Genomic DNA, 21,471 nt, shown 5'->3' on the forward strand with positions numbered 1-21,471 from the left:
GAGATCTGAGGGAGGCAGGAGCTGTGGTCTGCAGACAAGGAGGAGAAGCCATTCCACCCTTGGACCTCCTGAAGTGCCCTTCCTCTGGTCAGATGGGCTTGAGTCTTTTTCTCTGCAAGAAATATCTCCTATTTTGGCTTCTTGAGCACCTTTGTGGCTGTTTTGTCAGTTCTTCTTCTTGTTGTTGTTTGTCTCTTTACCCTTTCTGTGTCCCTGTTTGTTTGTCTTGACATTCCCTATCCCTTCTTCCTTTGTTGAAATAATTTTTACAAAACCCCTGGGGGCACACCCAAATAAAATATGCTGTCCATGTCTATGCAAGTGAGGGGTGTGTGTGTGTGTGTGTGTTTGTGTTTTTGTGTGTGTGTGTGTGAGAGAGAGAGAGAGAGAAGTCTCCCTAGTCCGCCCCCTACCATAAAACCACAAGGAGAGTCCTCCTGGATCAGCCCAAAGGCCCTTTTAGCTGAGCATCCTGTTCTCACAATGCCCACCACCACATGTCTGTGAGGAGCCCATAAGCAGAACCTGAGCACAGAACAGATGCATCTTCTGCTGTTTCCTACTAAGATGCATAGGAACATTCATCATCATCACCATCCTCAATATTTGCTCTGAACTAATTTTAAGATGTATTTTAACTAATTTATCCCCTGTTTTTATGTTTTTATGTTCTTTGTATACTGTCTTAGTTTCCTGTTAGCAGCCCTGAGCCCTGCTCCGGCCAGGGAGGGCAGCGCACAGATAAAATTTTATTTTTATTAATATTAAATTTGCCTAGCTGTGAGGCGTGAAGGTTGCTTCCGGCAAGGCCCTTTCCACCTGGCCTAGGGGGCGGGGCCCACACTCACCCAGACCTACTAAGAGGCTCCTCAAGAGCCCTGTGGTACATCGCCGGCTATTGTTTTATTGCTTTATTGATTTAATATGTGGTAAACCCCTTTACCACAGGGACGCAGGTGGCGCTGTGGGTTAAAGCCTCAGCGCCTAGGACTTGCCGATCGAAAGGTCGGTGGTTCGAATCCCTGCGGCGGGGTGCGCTCCCGCTGCTCGGTCCCAGCGCCTGCCAACCTAGCAGTTCGAAAGCACCTCTGGGTGCAAGTAGATAAATAGGGACCGCTTACCAGCGGGAAGGTAAACGGCGTTTCCGTGTGTGGCTCTGGCTCGCCAGAGCAGCGATGTCATGCTGGCCACGTGACCCGGAAGTGTCTCCGGACAGCGCTGGCCCCTGGCCTTTTGAGTGAGATGGGCGCACAACCCCAGAGTCTGTCAAGACTGGCCCGTACGGGCAGGGGTACCTTTACCTTTACCTTAAACCCCTTTGAGGATTTTATTAAAAATATAAAGAGGTAGAGAAATTAAACATCCATCCATCCATAATTTCCAAGAATGCATCTTCAGCATCTTCAGATGGTGAGTGGTAGGAAGTTTTCACTTTGGAACTGCAATAAAGTTTGGTAACAATTAAAATAATGGTTTGGGAGCCAGATTCCCTCAGGGTGGAGCTGGCGGAGCATTTCTCCATGGAGAGCAGAAATGCTGGACTGGAAATGTGCCAGGTGAGACATCCTGGTTCTGGTCTGAATGTTTCAGGATCAAAAGGCAGATATATATTTCCTGCTTCTAGAAACAGGGAGTCAGTGGAACTAAGCAAACATTTCGCTGTAAATGTACGTTGGGAAATTTTCAGAGATATGCTTTATCAGGGAGGATGAACTGGTTTGTTTAGGTTTTGGAATTTTAAAAATCAAGCATATCTAAAGGAAGCAAAGGCACATGTAATTCTGCAGCCCTGAATATAGCTCAGGGCATTCCTCCCCTCTCCTTTTGAATATAAAAGGATTGTGAACATTTCTCATTAATTAATAAGGCATTTCTCTTTTTCTTAAAGAATGGAAGGGAAATCATTTTGTGGTGGAGGATGAATTGCCACCCCTTTGAAACTGGGGAGCTATAACAGCAGCAATTATTGTAAAAAATTAATTAACACAACAGAGGCATCACAGTTTTTCATCCGGGCCTTGGGAACTAATTTTCATTTTAAGAAACTAAACTTTGCTCCCTTCTTGCTGTTGTAAACAGAAGCAGTTGACACAGGTATGTAATTCTGAACATTTGTAGAAGTCATAGTTATTCTGTATTTCATCCAACTCTGTAGCCCCGTGGAAATCAATGGACCTCAGTTAGTCATGGCCATTCAGCAGATCGACTCTGAGTAGAATTAAAATGAGATGCAATCTTTTGCCACATGATGGTCCATTATGCTGATCCATGATAACACCAATTTGTTGTTGTCGTTTAGTTGTGTCCGACTCTTGTGACCCCATGGACCAGAGCACACCAGGCTCTCCTATATTCCACTGCCTCCCACAGTTTGGTCAAACTCATGCTGGTAGCTTCGAGAGCACTATCCAACCATCTTGTCCTCTGTCCCCTTCTCCTTGTGCCCTCCATCTTTCCCAACATCAGGGTCTTTTCCAGGGAATCTTCTCTTCTCATGCGGAGGCCAAGGTATTGGAGCCTCAGCTTCATGATCTGTCCTTCCAGTGAGCACTCAGGGCTGATTTCCCTAAGAATGGAGAGGTTTGATTTTCTTGCAGTCCATGGGACTCTCAAGAGTCTCCTCCAGCACCATAATTCAAAAGCATCAATTCTTCGGCCTTCTTTATGGTCCTTCTTTATGGTCCAGCTCTCACTTCCATACATCACTACTGGGAAAACCATAGCTTTAACTATACGGACCTTTGTTGGCAAAGGTGTTGAGCTTCAGACCATATTTTGCACTCTCCTCTTTCACCCTCATTAAAAGGTTCTTTAATTCCTCCTCACTTTCTGCCATCAAGGTTGTGTCATCTGCATATCTGAGGTTGTTGATATTTCTTCTGGCAATCTTAATTCCAACTAGGGATTCGTCCAGCCCAGCCTTTCGTATGATGAATTCTGCATATAAGTTAAATAAGCAGGGAGACAATATACAGCCTTGTTGTACTCCTTTCCCAATTTTGAACCAACCAGTTGTTCCATATCCAGGTCTAACTGTAGTTTCTTGTCCCACATAGAGATTTCTCAGGAGACAGATGAAGTGATCAGGCGCTCCCATTTCTTTAAGAAATTGCCATAGTTTGCTGTGGTCGACACAGTCAAAGGCTTTTGCATAGTCAATGAAGCAGAAGTAGATGTCTTTCTGGAACTCTCTAGCTTTCTCCATAATCCAGCGCATGTTTGCAATTTGGTCTCTGGTTCCTCTGCCCCTTCAAAATCCAGCTTGCACTTCTAGGAGTTCTCAGTCCACATACTCCTCGAGCCTTCCTTGTATAATTTTAAGCATAACCTTGCTAGCGTGTGAAATGAGTGCAATTGTGCGGTAGTTGGAACATTCTTTGGCACTGCCCTTCTTTGGGATTGGCATGTAGACTGATCTTCTCCAATCCTCTGGCCACTGCTGAGTTTTCCAAACTTGCTGGCATATTAAGTGTAGCACCTTGACAGCATCATCTTTTAAATTTCTAAATAGTTCAGCTGGACTACCATCACTTCCACTGGCCTTGTTATTAACAGTGCTTTCTAAGGCCCATTTGACTTCACTCTCCAGGATGTCTGGCTCAAGGTCAGCAACCACACTACCTGGGGTGTACATACATTTCTGGAATAATTCCTCTGTGTATTCTTGCCACCTCTTCTTGATGTCTTCTGCTTCTGTTAGGTCCTTTCCACTTTTGTCCTTTATTATGGTAATCTTTGTACGAAATGTTCCTTTCATATCTCCAATTTTCTTGAACAGATCTCTGGTTCTTCCCGTTCTGTTGTTTTCCTCTATTTCTTTGCATTACTCATTTAAGAAGGCCTTCTTGTCTCTCCTTGCGATTTTTTGGAAATCTGCATTCAATTTCCTGTATCTTTCACTATCTCCCTCGCATTTATTGCCTTCTCTCCCCCACTATTTGTAAGGCCTCATTGGACAGACACTTTGCTTTCTTGCATTTCCTTTTCATTGGGATGGTTTTCGTTGCTGCCTCCTGTATAATGTTGCGAGCCTCCATCCATAGTTCTTCAGGCACTCTGTCCACCAAATCTAGATCCTTAAACCTGTTCCTCACTTCCACTGTGTATTCATAAGGGATTTGATTTAGATTGTTATCTTACTGGCCCAGTGGTTTTTCCTACTTTCTTCAGTTTAAGCTTGAATTTTGCTATAAGAAGCTGATGAGCTGAGCCACAGTCAGCTCCAGGTCTTGTTTTTGCTGACTGTATAGAGCTTCTCCATCTTTGGCTGCAGAGAATATAATCAATCTGATTTCGATGCTGCCCATCTGGTGATGTCCATGTGTAGAGTCGTCTCTTGTGTAGTTGAAAAAACGTGTTTGTGATGACCAGCTTGTTCTCTTGACAGAACTCTATTAGCCTTTGCCCTGCTTCGTTTTGATTTCCAAGGCCAAACTTGCCAGTTGTTCCTTTTATCTCTTGATTCCCTACTTTAGCATTCCAATCCCCTATAATGAGAAGAAAATCCTTCTTTGGTGTCATTTCTAGAAGGTGTTGTAAGTCTTCATAGTTTTGGTCAGTTTCAGTTTCTTCAGCACCAGTAGTTGGTGCATAAATTTGGATTACTGTGATGTTAAAAGGTCTGCCTTGGATTCATATTGAGATCATTCTATCATTTTTGAGATTGTATCCCACTACAGCTTTCGCCACTCTTTCGTTGACTATGAGGGCCACTCCATTTCTTTTACGGGATTCTTGCCCACAGTAGTAGATATGATGGTCATCTGAACTGAATTCGCCCATTCCCGTCCATTTTAGTTCACTGATGCCCAGGATGTCAATATTTATTCTTGCCATCTCATTTTTGACCACATCCAACTTACCAAGGTTCATGGTTCTTACATTCCAGGTTCCTATGCAATATTTTTCTTTACAGCATTGGACTTTCCTTTCGCTTCCAGGCATATCCGCAACTGAGCGTCCTTTCGGCTTTGGCCCAGCTGCTTCATCAGCTCTAAATCTACTTTTACTTGTCCTCTGCTCTTCCTCAGTAGCAAGTTGGACGCTTTCCGACCTGAGGGGCTCATCTTCCAGCGTCATAACTTTTATATGCCTGTTGTCTTTGTCCATGGAGTTTTCTTGGCAGGGATACTGGAGTGGCTTGCCGGTTCCTCCTCCAGGTGGATCACGTTTGGTCAAAACTCTCCACTATGACCTGTCCACCTTGGGTGCCCTGCTCGGCATAGTTCATAGCTTCTCTGAGTTATTCAAGCCCCTTCGTCACGGCAAGGCAGTGATCCATGAAGGGGAACACCAAACACCAATTTACTTGTACTTAAAAAACTTGAAAGCATATAGTAAATAGAAAAATATATTCAAACAGGAAAATGTATGTATTTATGTAGCGTATGAATATTTATTTTAGATCATTGCATCCTGCCATACCCTCCAGGAAAGATCAAGGGATTCAAAGAAGAGAAACAGATATTTTTGTAAACCAGATTTCATTTGAAAGTGAGACTTAGTACTACACATACTATTTATTCCCACATTCTCCCTATGTGGCACTTGAAAATGTACATGAGATAAACCATTCTGCTGGAAACAATTTACTACAGTACTCATGGTTTTGCAGCTGTAAAGCAACTGAACTACAACAGCCTGGCATTGGTATTCTTTAGCTGTATCATTGACACCAGGCTTAACACCTGCCATCCATGTCCTTTCATTTCAAACAGGAATATTTACGAACAGACTATTCCATTCTCATGCTTAGGCTGAGTTTGGGTAGGACGGGGAGTTTTGTGTCTCTCTAAAGCATGATAAAGCTTTGAAATATGACCTATTATTGTGCATTCATTTATTATATATTGAGTTTGTCCTTTCCTTTAACAGCCTGCTGGATACGGCAGGGGCCGCCAACATGACGCCATCCAGATGTTGGAGCTATAGAATCCATCATCCCTGAGAACGGGCCAGAATCTCTAAACCTGCTCCAGAGAAGCTGAGAAAGGGGTAGTGCTATGGATCGGGAGGGACAGGAACATGGTCCTTCCGGTGGTTGCATGTTTGAGATTTCCCTCCTATAGCGGTGAATCTGGATCCCAAGTGACCATTTCCACTGAAAAAGAACTGCAATGGGCTTCACCAAAAGAACGAAGGAAAAGTCCCAGCAATTAGTGATATGAAAGGAGAAGTTGGGGCTGGATCAACCTCAAACACCCTATTCCCCTTTCCCTTCTAAAACACAAGGTTGGCTGGGTTTTCAGGAATTATCCCACCATTTCCCAAGCCTTTCTGCACCTTTTGTGGTGGGGGGAGGGGGACAGGGGTAGCACAAAAGCACCCAAGCCACATTAACTGAGCAAACCTAAGCTGCTGTTATGCCATTGAATCCCACAAGCAAAATACAGTAGTAAAATTCATGTCAAAATGCTGTTTTAGGGGTTGCTTTTCATCGTCTGGAACAGATTTCCATTACTTTCTATTGGAAAGCACACCTTGGTTTAAGTTCACTTTGGTTTAAGATCAGACTTCTGGAACAGATTAAGGTTGTAAACCAAGGTACCACTGTAGTGAGAATCTGGATGCACCTAGGGAGACATCTAACATATTGGGTAGTATCCAACATTGAAGATCTGCCTGCAAAATTGACTTCCATGCATTCAGTAGAACTTCCTCTTCTTTCCAGCTGTCTCTTTGAACCCTCAAAATATCAACTGGAGGGTTAAAGGTAAAGGTAAAGGGACCCCAGACTATTAAGTCCAGTCGCAGACGACTCTGGGGTTGCGGCGGTCATATCGCTTTATTGACTGAGGGAGCTGGCGTACAGCTTCCTGGACATGTGGCCAGCATGACTAAGTCGCTTCTGGTGAACCAGAGCAGCACACAGAAATGCTGTTTACCTTCCCGCCGGAGTGGTACCTATTTATTTACTTGCACTTTGACTTGCTTTCAAACTGCTAGCTTGGCAGGAGCAGGGAACGAGCAACGGGAGCTCACCCCGTCACAGGGATTCGAACCGCCGACCTTTTGATCGGCAAGTCCTAGGCTCTGTGGCTTAACCCACAGCGACACCTGCGTCCCTAACTGGAGGGTTGGGAACACCCAAAGATATTTGGGGGATTCTTGGAGGGGAGAAGAGGAGAGGTCTTGTTGCACAGACAGAACTAAGTGTGAGGAGCATTAGACACAATCCATTATATTAAAAACTGCTCTCTTTTTGTTGTTTATGTTATGTGTACAGTGGATTCAACCCTACAATTAGGGACACCACTTCTCACAAGTCCTCTCCTTGAATCTTCAGGAAAAATTGGGCAAGTGAAGGAGGGATGGGAGAGGGGAATTCAACGTCATGGACCGTGTTCCTTCTTGTTGGACTTCAGCATCAAAGGTCACCTATGGCTTTCCTTGGTGTAATCTTCTTCATGTTCATAGTAGCTCTGATAGGGAACAGCCTCCTTCTTTTTCTGATCAAGACAGACTCTGGTCTGCAGACCCCAATGTATTTTTTCCTCAGCCAACTAGCCTTCATGGACCTCTGCCAAGTTCTCTCCATTGTTCCCAAAATGACGGTGGATTTTGTAACCCAGAGCTACACCATTTCCCTCTACGGTTGTTTTGTGCAGATTTTTGTCACAATGCTCATGGGAGGGGCAGAGTGCTTCATCCTGGCAACCATGTCATATGACAGGTATGTGGCTATCTGCAGGCCACTGCAATATACAGTTCTCATGAGGAGTAAAATTTGCAGCATCATGTCTGTTGCTGCCTGGTTTGGGTCTTCTGTGCAGGCCTTGGCCTGTTCCCTTTATGTACTGCCACTTCCCTACTGCAAGTCCAATGTGATCAGACACTACATGTGCGATTACCCAGCCCTTGTTCAGCTGTCCTGCTCTGATAACTTGGCATATGATATAACAGGATACGTTGCTAATTTCATGATCTTTTTCATCCCCATATCAATCATCCTGGCTTCCTACATAGCCATCCTACTTCAAGTCTTCAGAGCACGATCCTCTGGAAGAAGCCACAAGGCCTTGGGGACCTGCTTGTCCCATCTGTGTGTGGTTGGGATCTTCTACGTTACGGCCATTTTGACGTACATGACACCTGCCGCTTCCTATTCAGCACAAAGGGCCATGATAAACACTTTGTTTTTTACCATTGCGCCTGCCATGATGAACCCTTTCATATACAGCCTGAGGAACCGGGACGTCTTAGCAGCACTGAGAAAGCTCTTTGCAAGATGCACAATGTGTCAATGATTTCAGCAGGAAACAGAATGGCAGGTACCATCCCTTTGGAATTTATGCAAGGGCTGAAATTTAGCTGGAAGGAACTTAAGTGAGAGATACAAAATTTGTCAAACGATGCTTCAGATGGGCGTATTATTGTGGGATTCTTGCTACTCACGTGTGAACAGAGTCTTGAAACCAGAGTCTGCTTTAATTAAATTGTTTTTAGTTGTTGTCATTGTTCATGTTGTTTTACTGTAAAACCACTTGGAAATATTTTATGGGGCATCATTCGTAAATCAAATCAACTACTAAGTAAATGAATAACACAGGTTTTCAACAGTGCCCATTTGGTGTTTTTGGCATTGAAATGTGCCAACTCTCCCCATTAATTTTCTATGTGGAAAATCATATGTATGTGTGTGTGTGGGGGGGGTGTTAATGTGTGCGTAATATTTCAAACAACCCCTTTGCAATACCTGAATGTCCAGTCTGCATCATTGCCACTATATGATTTGTGACGGTAGCAAAAAATGTATCTCAACATTCATACTGTAGCTTTCTTACAGATTACAATAACCTAATTTCATGACTGCTGTAACTTTTATTGGAGTAATGTATTATAGGAAATTTTTGGAATGCCCTAAAACATTGTATAAATTCTAAGGATCTTTCTCCTGTCTAATATATAACCTTGAGTGCAGGGGCTGGGCATATTCTGGGCTGCCAGCTCCACCACCTCTCCTGAGAGACTGTTCCACTGACCAACAGCTATTACTGTCAGAACGTTTTTCTGAATGTTTAGTCAAGTCATTGCCTTGAGTCACAGCCTTAATCATCTTGTTTGCTCTCCTGTAAACACGTTCCACCTTGTCAACATCCTTCTTAAACTGTGTTGCCCACCATTGGACACAGTATTCCAGGTGTGGACTGACCAAGGTAGAATAGAGTGGTTCTATTACTTCACTTGATCTGGACACTAGACTTCTGTTGATGCAGCCGAGAATAGCATTAGCCTTTTTTGTTGTTGTTGCATCACACTGTTGACATTTGTGAAGCCTGTGGTCCACCAAGACCTGTAGACCCTTTTCACATGCACTGCTTGTAAGCCAGGTGTCCCCCATCCTTTATTTGTGCATCTGGTTCTTCCTGCTTAAGTCCAGAACTGTACATTTGTCCCATATTGTCCCTAAAATGAAATACACCAACACTAACCCAGGGACCAAGGAAAGCAGACAGCGAGAGATGCAGGCAGAAGAAAAAGGCCGGAATGGATCTGGATTGGCTCTGCAGCTTCTGCCTGTGTTTGTCTCTGGAAGCAGCAGTGTGCTGATTGACTCCAGCAGTGGCCCCTGCAGATCCATTCCAGCCTTTTCCTCCTGCCTCTGTCAGTTTTTGTCTCCCAGCTTCGTCTCCATCCACATTCTGCTGGCCACCATTTGAGGAGAGAGATCTGAGGGGGGCAGGAACTGTTTTTTTGTGGTCTGCAGGCAAGGAGGAGAAGCCATTCCACCCTTGGACCTCCTGAAGTGCCCTTCCTCTGGTCAGATGGGCTTGAGTCTTTTTCTCTGCAAGAAATATCTCCTATTTTGGCTTCTTGAGCACCTTTGTGGCTGTTTTGTCTGTTGTTATTGTTTTTGTCTTTTTACCCTTTCCATGGCCTTGTTGGTTTGTCTTGACATTCCCTATCCCTTTTTCCTTTGCTGAAATAATTTTTACAAAATCCCTGGGGGCACACCCAAATGAAATATGCTGTACATGCCTATGCAAGTGAGGGGTGTTTGTATGTGTGTGTGTGTGTGTGTGTGTGTGTGTGTGTGTGTGTGTGAAGTCTCCCTAATCCGCCCCCTACCATAAAACCACAAGGAGAGTCCTTCTGGATCAGCCCAAAGACCCTTTTAGCTGAGCATCCTGTTCTCACAATGCCCACCACCACATGTCTGTGAGGAACCCATAAGCAGAACCTGAGCACAGAACAGGTGAATCTTCTGCTGCTTTGTTGTCCAGTAGATGCGTAGGAACAGTCATCATCTTCAGTATCCTCAATATTATCATATATGTCTGAATGTGAGGCGTGAATGCTGCTCCCGGCAAGGCCCTTTCCAACTGGCTTAGGGTGCGGGGCCCACACTCACCCAGACCTACGAAGAGGCTCCTCATGAGGTCAGAAGAACATCGCCGGTTTTGCTTTATTGCTTTATTACTTTACCATATTTTTTGCTCTATAACACGCACCAGACCATAACACGCGTGTAGTTTTTAGAGGAGGAAAACAAGAAAAGAAATATTCTAAACGAAATAGTGGATATATGATTTTTGTGGTTCATGCTGTGGCCACAGACATGTGATCTGACAGTGAGTTTGGAGTAGCCCAATGCAAAAATCCTGAGGATCCTTGTGGATCCATGCTTTGTAAACACGGAGGAGGGGAGGAAGGGGAACCATGGATCCTCTGCTCACGACTGCAGCAGATCCCCCCGCCACCCACAGGCATTCGCTCCATAACACGCACCAACATTTCCCCTTACTTACTAGGAGGAAAAAAGTGAGTGTTACGGTGCAGAAAATATGATAATATGTGGAACACCCCTCTCAGTTTTTAATTAAAATATAAAGAGGTATAGAAATCAAAAATACATCCATCCATCCATCCATACTGTCCAAGAAAGCATCTTCAGCATCTTCAGATGGTGAGTGGTAGGAAGTTTTCACTTTTGAACTGCAACGAAGTTTGGTAACAATTAAAATAATGGTTTGGGAGCCAGATTCCCTCAGGGTGGAGCTGGCGGAGCATTTCTCCATGGAGAGTAGAAATGCTGGATTGGAGATGTGCCAGGTGATAAATCCTGGTTCTGGTCTGAATGTTTCAGAATCAAAAGGCAGAGATATATTTCCTGCTTCTAGAAACAGGGAGTCAGTGGAGCTAAGCAAACATTTCGCTGTAAATGTACGTTGGGAAATTTTCAGAGATATGCACGTTGCTTTGTCAGGGAGCATGAATTGGTCTGTTTAGGTTTTGGAATTATAAAAAACATGCATGTCAAAAGGAAGCAAAGGCTCATGTAATTCTGCAGCCCTGAACATAGGGCATGGCATTCCTAACTCCTATTTTTGATTATAAAAAGATTCTGAACGTTTCTCATTAATTAAGAAGGCATCTCTCTTTTTCTTAAAGAATGGAAGGGAAATCATTTTGTGGTGGAGGATGAATTGCCACCCCTTTGAAACTGGGGAGCTATAACAATCGTAATTATTGTAAAAACTTAATTAACACAACAGAGGCATCACAGTTTTTCAACGGAGCCTTGGGAATTATTTTTCATTTTAAGAAACTAGACTCCCCCCCCTTCTTTCTGTTGTAAACAGAAGCGGTTGACACAGGTACGTAATTCTGAACATTTTTAGAAATCATAGTTATTCTGTATTGCATCCAACTCTGTAGCCCCTTGGAAATCAACGGACCTCAGTTAGTCCTGGCCATTCATTTCAACAGATCTACTCTGAGTAGAACTAAAATGGGATGCAATCTTTTGCCACATGATGGTCCTTCATGCTGATTCATGATAACACCAAGTTATTTGTACTTAAAAACCTTGCCAGCGTATGGTAAATAAAAATATAATTTGGAACCGGAAAATGTATGTATTTATGTAGTGTATGAATATTCCTTTTAGATAATTTCTGTCCTGCCATACCCTCCAGGAAAGGTCAAGGGATTCAAAAATGAGAAACAGATATTTTTATAAACCAGATTTCATTTGAAAGTGAGACTTGGCACTACACATACGATTTATTCCCACATGCTGCCTATGTACTTCAAAATGTACGTTAGATAAACCATTCTGCTGGAAACGATTTACTACACTACTCATGGTTTTGTAGCTCTAAAGCAACTGAGCTACAACACTAGTATTCTTTAGATATATCATAGACACCTTCCATCCATGTCCTTTATTTAAACAGGAGTATTTACAAACAGAGTATTCCATTCTCATGCTTAGGCTGAGTTTAGGCAGGATGCGGAGTTTTGTGTATCTCTAAAGCATGATAAAGCTTTGAAATATGACCCATTATTGTGCATTCATTTTTTAAATATTGAGTTTGCCCTTTCCTTTATACCCATAACAGCCTGCTGGATAGGTTAGAGTAAGGCAGGGGCCGCCAATCTGACGCCATCCAGATGTTGAAGCTATAGAACGCATCATCCCTGAGAACGGGCCAGAATCTCTAAACCTGCTCCAGATAAGCTGAGAAAGGGGTAGAGCTATGGATCTGGAGGGACAGGAACATGGTCCTTCCGGTGGTTGCATGTTAGAGGTGGCCTTGAGAGATTTCCCTCCTATAGTGCTGTTTTAGAGGTTGCTTCTCATCATCTGGAATGGATTAATCTGTTTTCCATTACTTTCTATGGGAAAGCACGCCTTGGTTTAAGTCTGCTTTGGTTTAAGAACAGACTTCCAGCACAGATTAAGGTTGTAAACCAAGGTACCACTGTAGTGACAGTCTGGATGCACCCAGAGAGACTTCTAACATATTGGGCAGAACATTGAAGCTCTGCCTGCAAAGTGGACTTCCATGCATTCAGTAGAACTTCCTCTTCCCTCCAGCTGCCCCATTGAATCCTCAAAATCTCAGCTGGAGAGTTGGGAACCCCCAAACATATTTTGGGGACTCTTGGAGGAGAGAAGAGAAGTCTTGTTGCACAGGCAGAACTAAGTGTGTGGAGCAATAGACACAATCCATTCTATTAAAAACTGCTCTCTTTTGGTTGTTTACATTATGTGTACAGTGGATTCAACCCTACAATGTGGCACACCACTTCTCACAAGTCTTCTGCTTAAGTCTTCAGGCAAGTGAAGGAGGAATGGGAGAAGGGAATATGTCATGGACTGTGTTCCTTCTGGTTGGACTTCAGCATCAAAGGTCACCTATGGTTTTCCTTGGTGTGATCCTCTTCATGTTCATAGTAGCTCTGATAGGGAACAGCCTCCTTCTTTTTCTGATGAAGACAGACTCTGGTCTGCAGACCCCAATGTATTTTTTCCTCAGCCAACTAGCCTTCATGGACCTCTGCCAAGTTCTCACCATTGTTCCCAAAATGACGGTGGATTTTGTAACCCAGAGCTACAGCATTTCACTCTACGGTTGTGTCGTGCAGATTTCTGTCACAATGCTCATGGGAGGGGCAGAGTGCTTCATTCTGGTGACCATGTCATTTGACAGGTATGTGGCTATCTGCAGGCCGCTGCAATATCCGGTTCTCATGAGTAGCAAAAACTGCATCATCATGTCAGTTGCTGCCTGGTTTGGGTCTTCTGTGCAGGCTTTGATCTGTTCCCTTTATGTACTGCCACTTCCCTACTGCAAGTCCAATGTGATCAGACACTACATGTGCGATTACCCAGCCCTAGTTCAGTTGTCCTGCTCTGACAATTTTGCATTTGATATAACAGCCTACTTTTGTAGTTTCGTGATCTTTTTCATCCCCATCTCAGTCATCCTGGCTTCCTACATAGCCATCCTACTTCAAGTCTTCAGAGCACGATCCTCTGGAAGAAGCCACAAGGCCTTGGGGACCTGCTTGTCCCATCTGTGTGTGGTGGGGATCTTCTATGTTACGGCCATTTTGACGTACATGACACCTGCCGCTTCCTATTCAGCACAAAGGGCCATGATAAACGCTGTGTTTTGTACCATTGTGCCTGCCATGATGAATCCTTTCATATACAGCCTGAGGAACCGGGATGTCTTGGCAGCCTTGAGAAAGCTCTTTGCAAGATGCACAATGTGTCAATGATTTCAGCAGGATATAAAATGGCAGATACTCTCTCTCTTTGGAATTTATGCAAGGGCTGAAATTTAGCTGGAAGGAACTTATGGTGAGAGATGTAAATTTTGTCTAATGGCGCTTCAGATTATTGTGGTTTTCATGCTACTCAAGTGTGAACAGAGTCTGCAAACCAAAACCTATTTGCAATACCTTAATGTCCTGTTTGCTTTATTAATTCCCCCATCTGGAAGCACCCTAACTTTCATTATTGCTGTATGATTGGTGACCACAGCAAAAAATGTACCCCAATATTCATACTGTAGCTTTGTCTCTGAATGAATGTTACTTCCTTTGGTTTAATAATATATACTACAGCTTCAAGCAAGACAGTGTGTCCCTGCTGGGGCTGAGCTCCTAAATGGAGATGATAATAACATAATGTACAGGGATAACATGTAATCTGAAGTGTTTTGAATGCCCTAAAATGTTGTATGAATTCTAAGTATTATCATTCCCCGGTCTCACAAAAATATTTTTTTGCAATAAACTTCAGTGAAGGGGCCAGACATATTCTGGGCTGCCAGCTCCAGCGATAGGAAAGTCTTCATTGTTCCTGGATCCCTTAGAGCTTAGGTGCTGTGCTGTATTTTGAGAATCCACCAGGCTTTAGGGAACCTGCTTGCCCAATTTGTGTGTAGTGGTATTCTGCTATGGAGCATCTATTTGGAGATATATGGTGTTGATTACTATAGCACCTGCAATGACAAATACTTTCATATATGTCTAGAGGAACTGAGATGTGCTAGCAGGACTGAGAAAATTCTTTGTAAAATATCACATGGTATAAATGATTTTATAGGGCACCGTGCAGAGAGAGTCGTGGTCAAACCACATTGATTTCCCCCACCGTGACGTTTCTCCTGCTTATTGAGGGACAGATTGCTATGGATTGACAGTGCACAGGCTCACATGATCATATTGTCATTCTGTTCTGACCAGTCACCTCTGGTTCCTGTCTTGAACCAAACAGGTTGCAACATGTACAATAACCACCCATGATGATTATTATTTGTATGCCATCCTTTATAATCACATCTGCGAGTACTTGCCTGCTAGCTCTTCTGCTTTCATCCCAACATCAACAAATTCATGGAGGATTAGACTATCAGTGGCTTCCAGCCACAAAGTTGTACCCCCACTGCTGGAGGTCCGTAAGCAAGGAAATAGGGATGCGGGTGGTGCTGTGGGTTAAACCACAGAGCCTAGGACTTGCCAATCAGAAGGTTGGTGGTTCGAATCCCCGCGACGGGGTGAGCTCCCATTGCTCAGTCCCTGCTCCTGCCAACCTAGCAGTTCAAAAGCACATTAAAGTGCAAGTAGATAAATAGGTACCGCTCTGGCGGGAAAGTAAATGGCGTTTCTGTGCGCTGCTCTGGTTCGCCAGAAGCGGCTTAGTCATGCTGGCCACATGACCCGGAAGCTGTACTTGGCCAGTAAAGCGAGATGAGCGCCGAACCCCAGAGTCCGTCATGACTGGACCTAACGGCCAGGGGTCCCTTTACCTTTTAAGCAAGGAAGTGGAGAAGCCATTCCACCCTTGGCCCTCCATAAGTGCCCTGCATCTGGTCAGCTTGGCATGAGTCTTTTTCTTTGCTGAAAAAAATCCTATTTTGGCTTCTTGACTGCTCTTGTGGTTTTTCCTCTTTACCTCTCTCTTGTCCCTATTTGTTTGTCTTGTCATTCCCCGCCCCTTCTTCCTTTGCTGAAATCGTTTTTTACAACATCCCTGGGCGCACACCCTAATGAAACATGCTGTGCATGCCTATGCAAAGGGGGAGAGTGCTGTACCGCACAGGTTTTTGAAAGGTGCTGTAATCTGAGGACAAGACACTCACTGGAGTTTCCTCTTGACTCTAGTTGGCCAGTGGGCACCTTCTTCCTACCCCCAATGCATTCTTCCAAGTGAAATTCTGTGGAATAGTGGTAGTGGAACGGTGCCACCCCCATATTGAGACCTTGCTCAATAATTTCCCCACCCCACTGCCAAATGCACCTTGGAATAGGGAATTGGGGTGAGGGAGAAATCATGACCTGTGTGCCCCCCCCAAAAAAATCACTGGAATCACTGAAATCCCCCAACCCAATTTTGTAGCCTCCCAGACCAAGGCATAGAATTTTAAGAGCTTTATTCTCAATATATGCAATGCAGGGAGTTGATTAGATGACCCTCAGGATCCCTTCCAACTTTACAGTTCTATTATTCTATGATATACTGTTATGATTGATATATTACAGGGACTGCTAGTTAATAGGAGGACCTTTTTATTGTTCAGTTTCTCAATAATTATTTACAATGTGTGTGTTTTTTTGGAAAAATAAATATACTAAATGTTTCTGTTGTTTCTGTCTTGTTGCAGTACTGCATTACCTTTTTCTATTTTTTTGCAGTTTTACGTTTTAATACTTTCTTGTCAACAAATAAAGTTAGTTTTAAACCACTTAGCAGTTTCAGCAGCTTTCTGTCACTTCTGCCTATCTCCTTCCTATTGGTGGAAGATAACTCTGATTCAGTTCTCCCAAATTCATACTTTCCTAAGCAGCACACAAACAAATATACATCCAGCTTTCAAATTTTGCAGTTGTTCAGACTTTACAATACAGTTCTCCAGCCCAAAAAGTGTTTAAAAATGCATTTGATAAGGTAAGGTGTGCACGAACATGCTTATATTGTAGAAAGTAGCACGTAGAAACGCATCACAATAGGGGAAATTGCTCTGCAAACTGGTATGGGGAAAATGCATACAACAACAGGAGAATTAGGAGAAATTCAGATTCGAATGCTAATGAATTTTAACAAGGCCTTTTAAAAAGCCACCCAGTTGTAAACTGATGTGGAAATGTGGAGAGCTGAACTTAAAATTGAAAAAATGAGAAACTGAGTTAAACTGAGTTAAACTGAAATGAACAAATTCACCTATGCCTGGTTAGTTATTTCCAGTTCCAGTTCTGCTGGTTCTGAGGATAACATCATGGATAGTTTCTTTTTCCTGTCCAATTATTTACACAATATGCATTTTGCACAAAGTCTCCTCAAAGCTGCTAGAACATCGCGGTTCCTCAGGCTGTATATGAAAGGGTTCAACATAGCAGGGACAATGGTGGTAAACACTGAGTTAATCATGGACTTTTCCGCTGTATAGGGGGTCATGTACGTAAACATGGCCATTGAATAGAAGATTCCCACCACACACAAATGGGACAAACAGGTCCCCAGAGCCTTGTGGCTACTTCCTGAGGAGCGTGCTCTGAGGACTTGAAGTAGGATGGCTATGTAGGAAGCCAGGATGACTGAGATGGGGATGAGAAGGACCATGGAATTACCAAAGTATGTTGATCTCACAAATGCAGAATTGTCAGAGCAGGACAATTGTATAAGCGCTGGATAATCACACAGGTAATGGTTAATCACATTGGACTTGCAGTAGGGAAGAGGCAGCACATAGAGGGAACAGCTCAGAGCCTGGAACGCAGACCAAAACCAGGCAGCGACTGACATGATGTTGCAGATTTTGCTCCTCATGAGGACTGGATATTGCAGCGGCCTGCAGATAGCCACATACCTGTCATAGGACATGGTTGCCAGGATGAGGCACTCTGCCCCTCCCAAGAGCAGTGTGACAGAAATCTGGGTGATGCATCCAGAGAGCGAAATGGTGTAGCTGTGGGTTACAAAATCCACCGTCATTTTGGGAACGATGGAGAGAACTTGGCAGAGGTCCATGAAGGCCAGTTGGCTGAGGAAAAAGTACATTGGGGTCTGCAGACCAGAGCTCATTTTAATTAAGAACAGGAGGAGGCTGTTTCCAAGGAGGGCGATAAGGGACATGAAGAGGATGGCACCAAGGAAAAGGGTGGGTGACTTTTGATGCTGAAGTCCAACAAGAACAAACTCCGTCCATGATGTTTTATTCTCACCCCCCATTCCTTTTTCATTTGTCTGGATTTTAGCTGAATAAGATAGAAGAAGAGAATAGCTGGGGATAGAAGTCACATAGTACTTTGAGAGAATTTTAGGTAAACAACCATTAATATTGTAACTGTGGTGGGTGGGAACCCAGGATTTCTAAATAAATTATGCCATCTTCTGCTATCAAGTGTGTTTTTTGTAGGTAGGCTATATGAGCCAATTGGATGTGTGCGAGATTCATGATATACAAGCAAAGAGGTCTTTTAAAAGAGCTGAAATCCTCCTGTTTGTAGCCAATTAATCCAGCTCTGGCTCCCTCTTTCAAAAAGCATGTCATTAATATATTACCCTCTACTTTTTTATTTTATTAGTTATCATTTTATCTTGCTGAATGGAGACCCTGTGCAATAGATTTCTGCCTTAACCAATATAAAACATACCTTATGAATGATAAATCAAATGAAAAGTAGATAGAAGAGGGAGGGAAAGCCATGAATGATATATGAGATTAAAAGATGCTAATTCTCACAGATAAAATAATTTAAAATAAAAGGGCTTTGCATGCAACACCAGTTGCTAGATCAGAGAGGAGAGCCACATCACAGTGCCTAGATGGGATACAGGAATGTTTTGTTTTTTCAAATAAAGAATGGATTTCCAATTAACTTCTGAGTAAACTGTGGCTGTTTATGGCGTGAAAGCTGCTGTGAAAGATTCGCCCAGCACACTTCCGACCACGTGTTTAGCAGAGTTGAAATACAGTCTGTTAGTGAAGCGTGAGGAAATCGGGCCTGAGTCTTGATTGATGAGCAACACACGATTGTTCTAGGAAGATTACTTTTATTGCATGTCATTAAGCTTAGCGATTGCTATTTACAGAGACTGCTCTGGATCCCCACAGCAGCAGATCTGCTTGCATCTTTTCAGTAGATTAAAACCGAAACTCTATCTCAGTCACTCTCACATAACGCACCGTGCATGTCCATGATGTCACTGTCTTATATTTGCACCAGTGCAAACAATGCAGCTACACAGCCAGAGTTTCATCTTACATGCAGAAACTCTTGAAGACAGTTTTATGAAAATGAATGACTAATGCCCCTGACATAAACATGACTCCCAAATGGAGTATATGTGTAGCTGTCACACCAACAACTGGGAAACACTGGCCTGCAAGCGCTCCAATTGGAGAGCAGCCTTTACCAAAGGTGTCATGGGCTTTGAAGACACTCAAACTCAGGACGAAAGGGAGAAACGTGCTAAGAGGAAGGAACGCTTGGCAAACCCTCACCATGATCAACTCCTGCCCGGAAACCAATGTCCCCACTGTGGAAGGACGTGTGGATCCAGAATTGGCCTCCACAGTCACTTACGGACTCACTGTTAAAACCGTGTTCATGGAAGACAACTTTCCTCAGCTATGACTGATTTCTCCCTTGCGTCCTGAGTTCTAGTGTCTTATGGTGTCACTCACAGACAGACAGACAGACAGACAGACAGACAGACAGATAGACACACACACACACTATCAGTATATATACTTTTTAGTGATATATATGTATATATATAGTTTTTCCTTTGCTTTCTTTGCCTGTTTAAGATTCTCTTGCAAAGGATTTTCTTTATGAAAATTCATGTTGTCACCAAAGAACAATATGAAACAGAAAATGAAAGAAGAATTAGATTGCAATGACAATGAGAAAAGAGTCACATACCTGTGTCTGATGCATGTGTTTGCAACAGCAAGCAGAAAGACAACTTATGTTTTAAAAGAAGCTGGTATATAAGGCCTCTGCTGTAAATTATCAGTGCTCCATCCACTGATTTAATTAAATCTTGCCCATCTCTTCCATAGTATTCCCCTAAGCTAATTGACCACAATTCACTTTAAAGGGATTCAACGTTTTTCCTGTTATAGGCAAAAAATGATTTGCAGTACATTCTTTGAAAGAGTTGTTAATCTGAATTATTGACTTACTTTGCCTACATTTTGAAAAGTGGAAATATTTTTATAATTTCAAAAGGAAGGGGAGAAATCACAATCAATATTTAGTGCCTTAGGGTAGTTAAGTGTTTTCTTGATTGCTTTCCACATATTAAAATATTCAGAATCATAAAGACTGAATTCCTTGTTTTGCTGTCAGTTGCGAAAACAATTCAGACTCTCTGAACTATTAAAAGAATAGTCTCTCTTACATAGAGACATTTTTAAAATCTACATCTGCTGCATCACAACCAGCATTTTCACCAACAGTATTTAAAATCTTCATGAAGAAATGATCACTCTCCTATCCGTTTGGGAATTTTGGCCCCCTGACTTCAATTAAGGCACACTGGAAGCTACAACTCAAGCTTCAAACATACTTTCAAAGCACATTTTCCTTATGGAAATTCTTGTCCATTCCCCCCCCAACCCCCCCCCCCCCCACTTTGCTAGATGAAAGGAATGTAAACCACAAACCCACCAAAACTCTAAAGAAGTTCTAAAGTGCACAGTAAAAGGTTAAGGACCCCTGACCATTAGGTCCAGTCGTGGCCGACTCTGGGGTTGCAGCGCTCATCTCGCTTTATTGGCTGAGGGAGCCGGCATGTGGTACCGGTCATGTTGCCAGCATGACTAAGCCACTTCTGGCGAACCAGAGCAGCGCATGGAAACGCCGTTTACCTTCCCGCCAGAGCAGTACTTATTTATCTACTTGCACTTTGATGTGCTTTCAAAGTGCTAGGTTGGCAGGAGCAGGGACCGAACAACGGGAGCTCACCCCGTCACGGGGATTTGAATTGCCGACCTTCTGATCGGCAAGTCCTAGGCTCTGTGGTTTAACCCACAGCGCCACCCACGTCCCTTAAAGTGCACAGAGAATGAGGCAAAAAAAAGAAAAGAAAAAAGGAAGCCCCTTTCACAGGGGAAGAGAACTTTGAAGTAACATTCATTATGGTCTTTCTCCACATCTCAGTCATGATAGTGATTGGTAGAACTTCTTCTAACATGTGATAGTGATTATTGTGACTTCTACATTACTTCTGCTAATTCTTTACATTTTAGGGGCCAGCAGGAAATGTCAACAAATTCTGACATTTGACCAGCTAGATACCTTTGAGAGATGGTCAAATTTCAATATTATGTCCATGTTTTAGCAGTAAATATGCAACATGTCCAAAACAGGTCTTGAGAGATCTACTCATGTAGTTCCTGACCAGTGGCCTACAAACATCTTATGAATGCCAGTAACTTGGTAATTGTTGCTGTGTCAGCATTCACTAAGTTTCTGGTATTAATCTTATAAATGTCTTCTAAGGTCTCAAGAAAAAGAAATGTCAGGCTATTTTGAAAGATAATTGACATTTATTATTGCCTAAGGGAAGACACACACACACACACACAAACACACACACACACACACACACACACACACCATCTCTACCAGCAAGCATTCAAAATGCTCTGTGATTGCCTTCACATCACATATACATAGAGAGCGATCTAACACTGTTGGAGAGTATGAGTGTATCTCAAA

General features: G+C 43.1%; 4 protein-coding genes across 4 annotated transcripts in view; 3 read left to right on the forward strand and 1 right to left on the reverse strand.

The window, feature by feature from the left end:
* The window catches only part of LOC310835720 (olfactory receptor 2V1-like), a gene marked incomplete at its 3' end in the record, with an annotated part of 99,394 nt that overhangs the window by 41,143 nt on the left and 36,780 nt on the right, over positions 1–21,471 (forward strand). The gene's annotated exons all lie outside the window — the stretch shown is intronic.
* LOC310837930 (olfactory receptor 2AK2-like) lies at positions 7,349–8,320 on the forward strand. The gene has a single exon (XM_083725175.1). The coding sequence runs from the start codon at positions 7,380–7,382 to the stop codon at positions 8,244–8,246; it is 867 nt and encodes a 288-aa protein (XP_083581301.1). The 5' UTR covers positions 7,349–7,379; the 3' UTR covers positions 8,247–8,320.
* LOC310838011 (olfactory receptor 2T11-like) lies at positions 13,387–14,113 on the forward strand (the record flags this gene model as incomplete). Its single annotated transcript, XM_083725332.1, has 1 exon — positions 13,387–14,113. The coding sequence occupies one exon, from the start codon at positions 13,387–13,389 to the stop codon at positions 14,011–14,013; it is 627 nt and encodes a 208-aa protein (XP_083581458.1). The 3' UTR covers positions 14,014–14,113.
* On the reverse strand, positions 17,042–17,797 carry LOC310839489 (olfactory receptor 2AK2-like; the record flags this gene model as incomplete). Its single annotated transcript, XM_083728129.1, has 1 exon — positions 17,042–17,797. One exon carries the CDS (start codon positions 17,795–17,797, stop codon positions 17,042–17,044), a length of 756 nt encoding a protein of 251 aa, XP_083584255.1.

This window comes from Podarcis gaigeae (assembly GCF_964106915.1).
Source record: "Podarcis gaigeae genome assembly, chromosome: 2".
Taxonomy (NCBI): domain Eukaryota; kingdom Metazoa; phylum Chordata; class Lepidosauria; order Squamata; family Lacertidae; genus Podarcis; species Podarcis gaigeae.

What these genes read in the sequence shown, in the direction of transcription:
- LOC310837930 (XM_083725175.1), top strand. Translation starts at nt 7,380, where the DNA reads ATGGCTTTCCTTGGTGTAATCTTCTTCATGTTCATAGTAGCTCTGATA.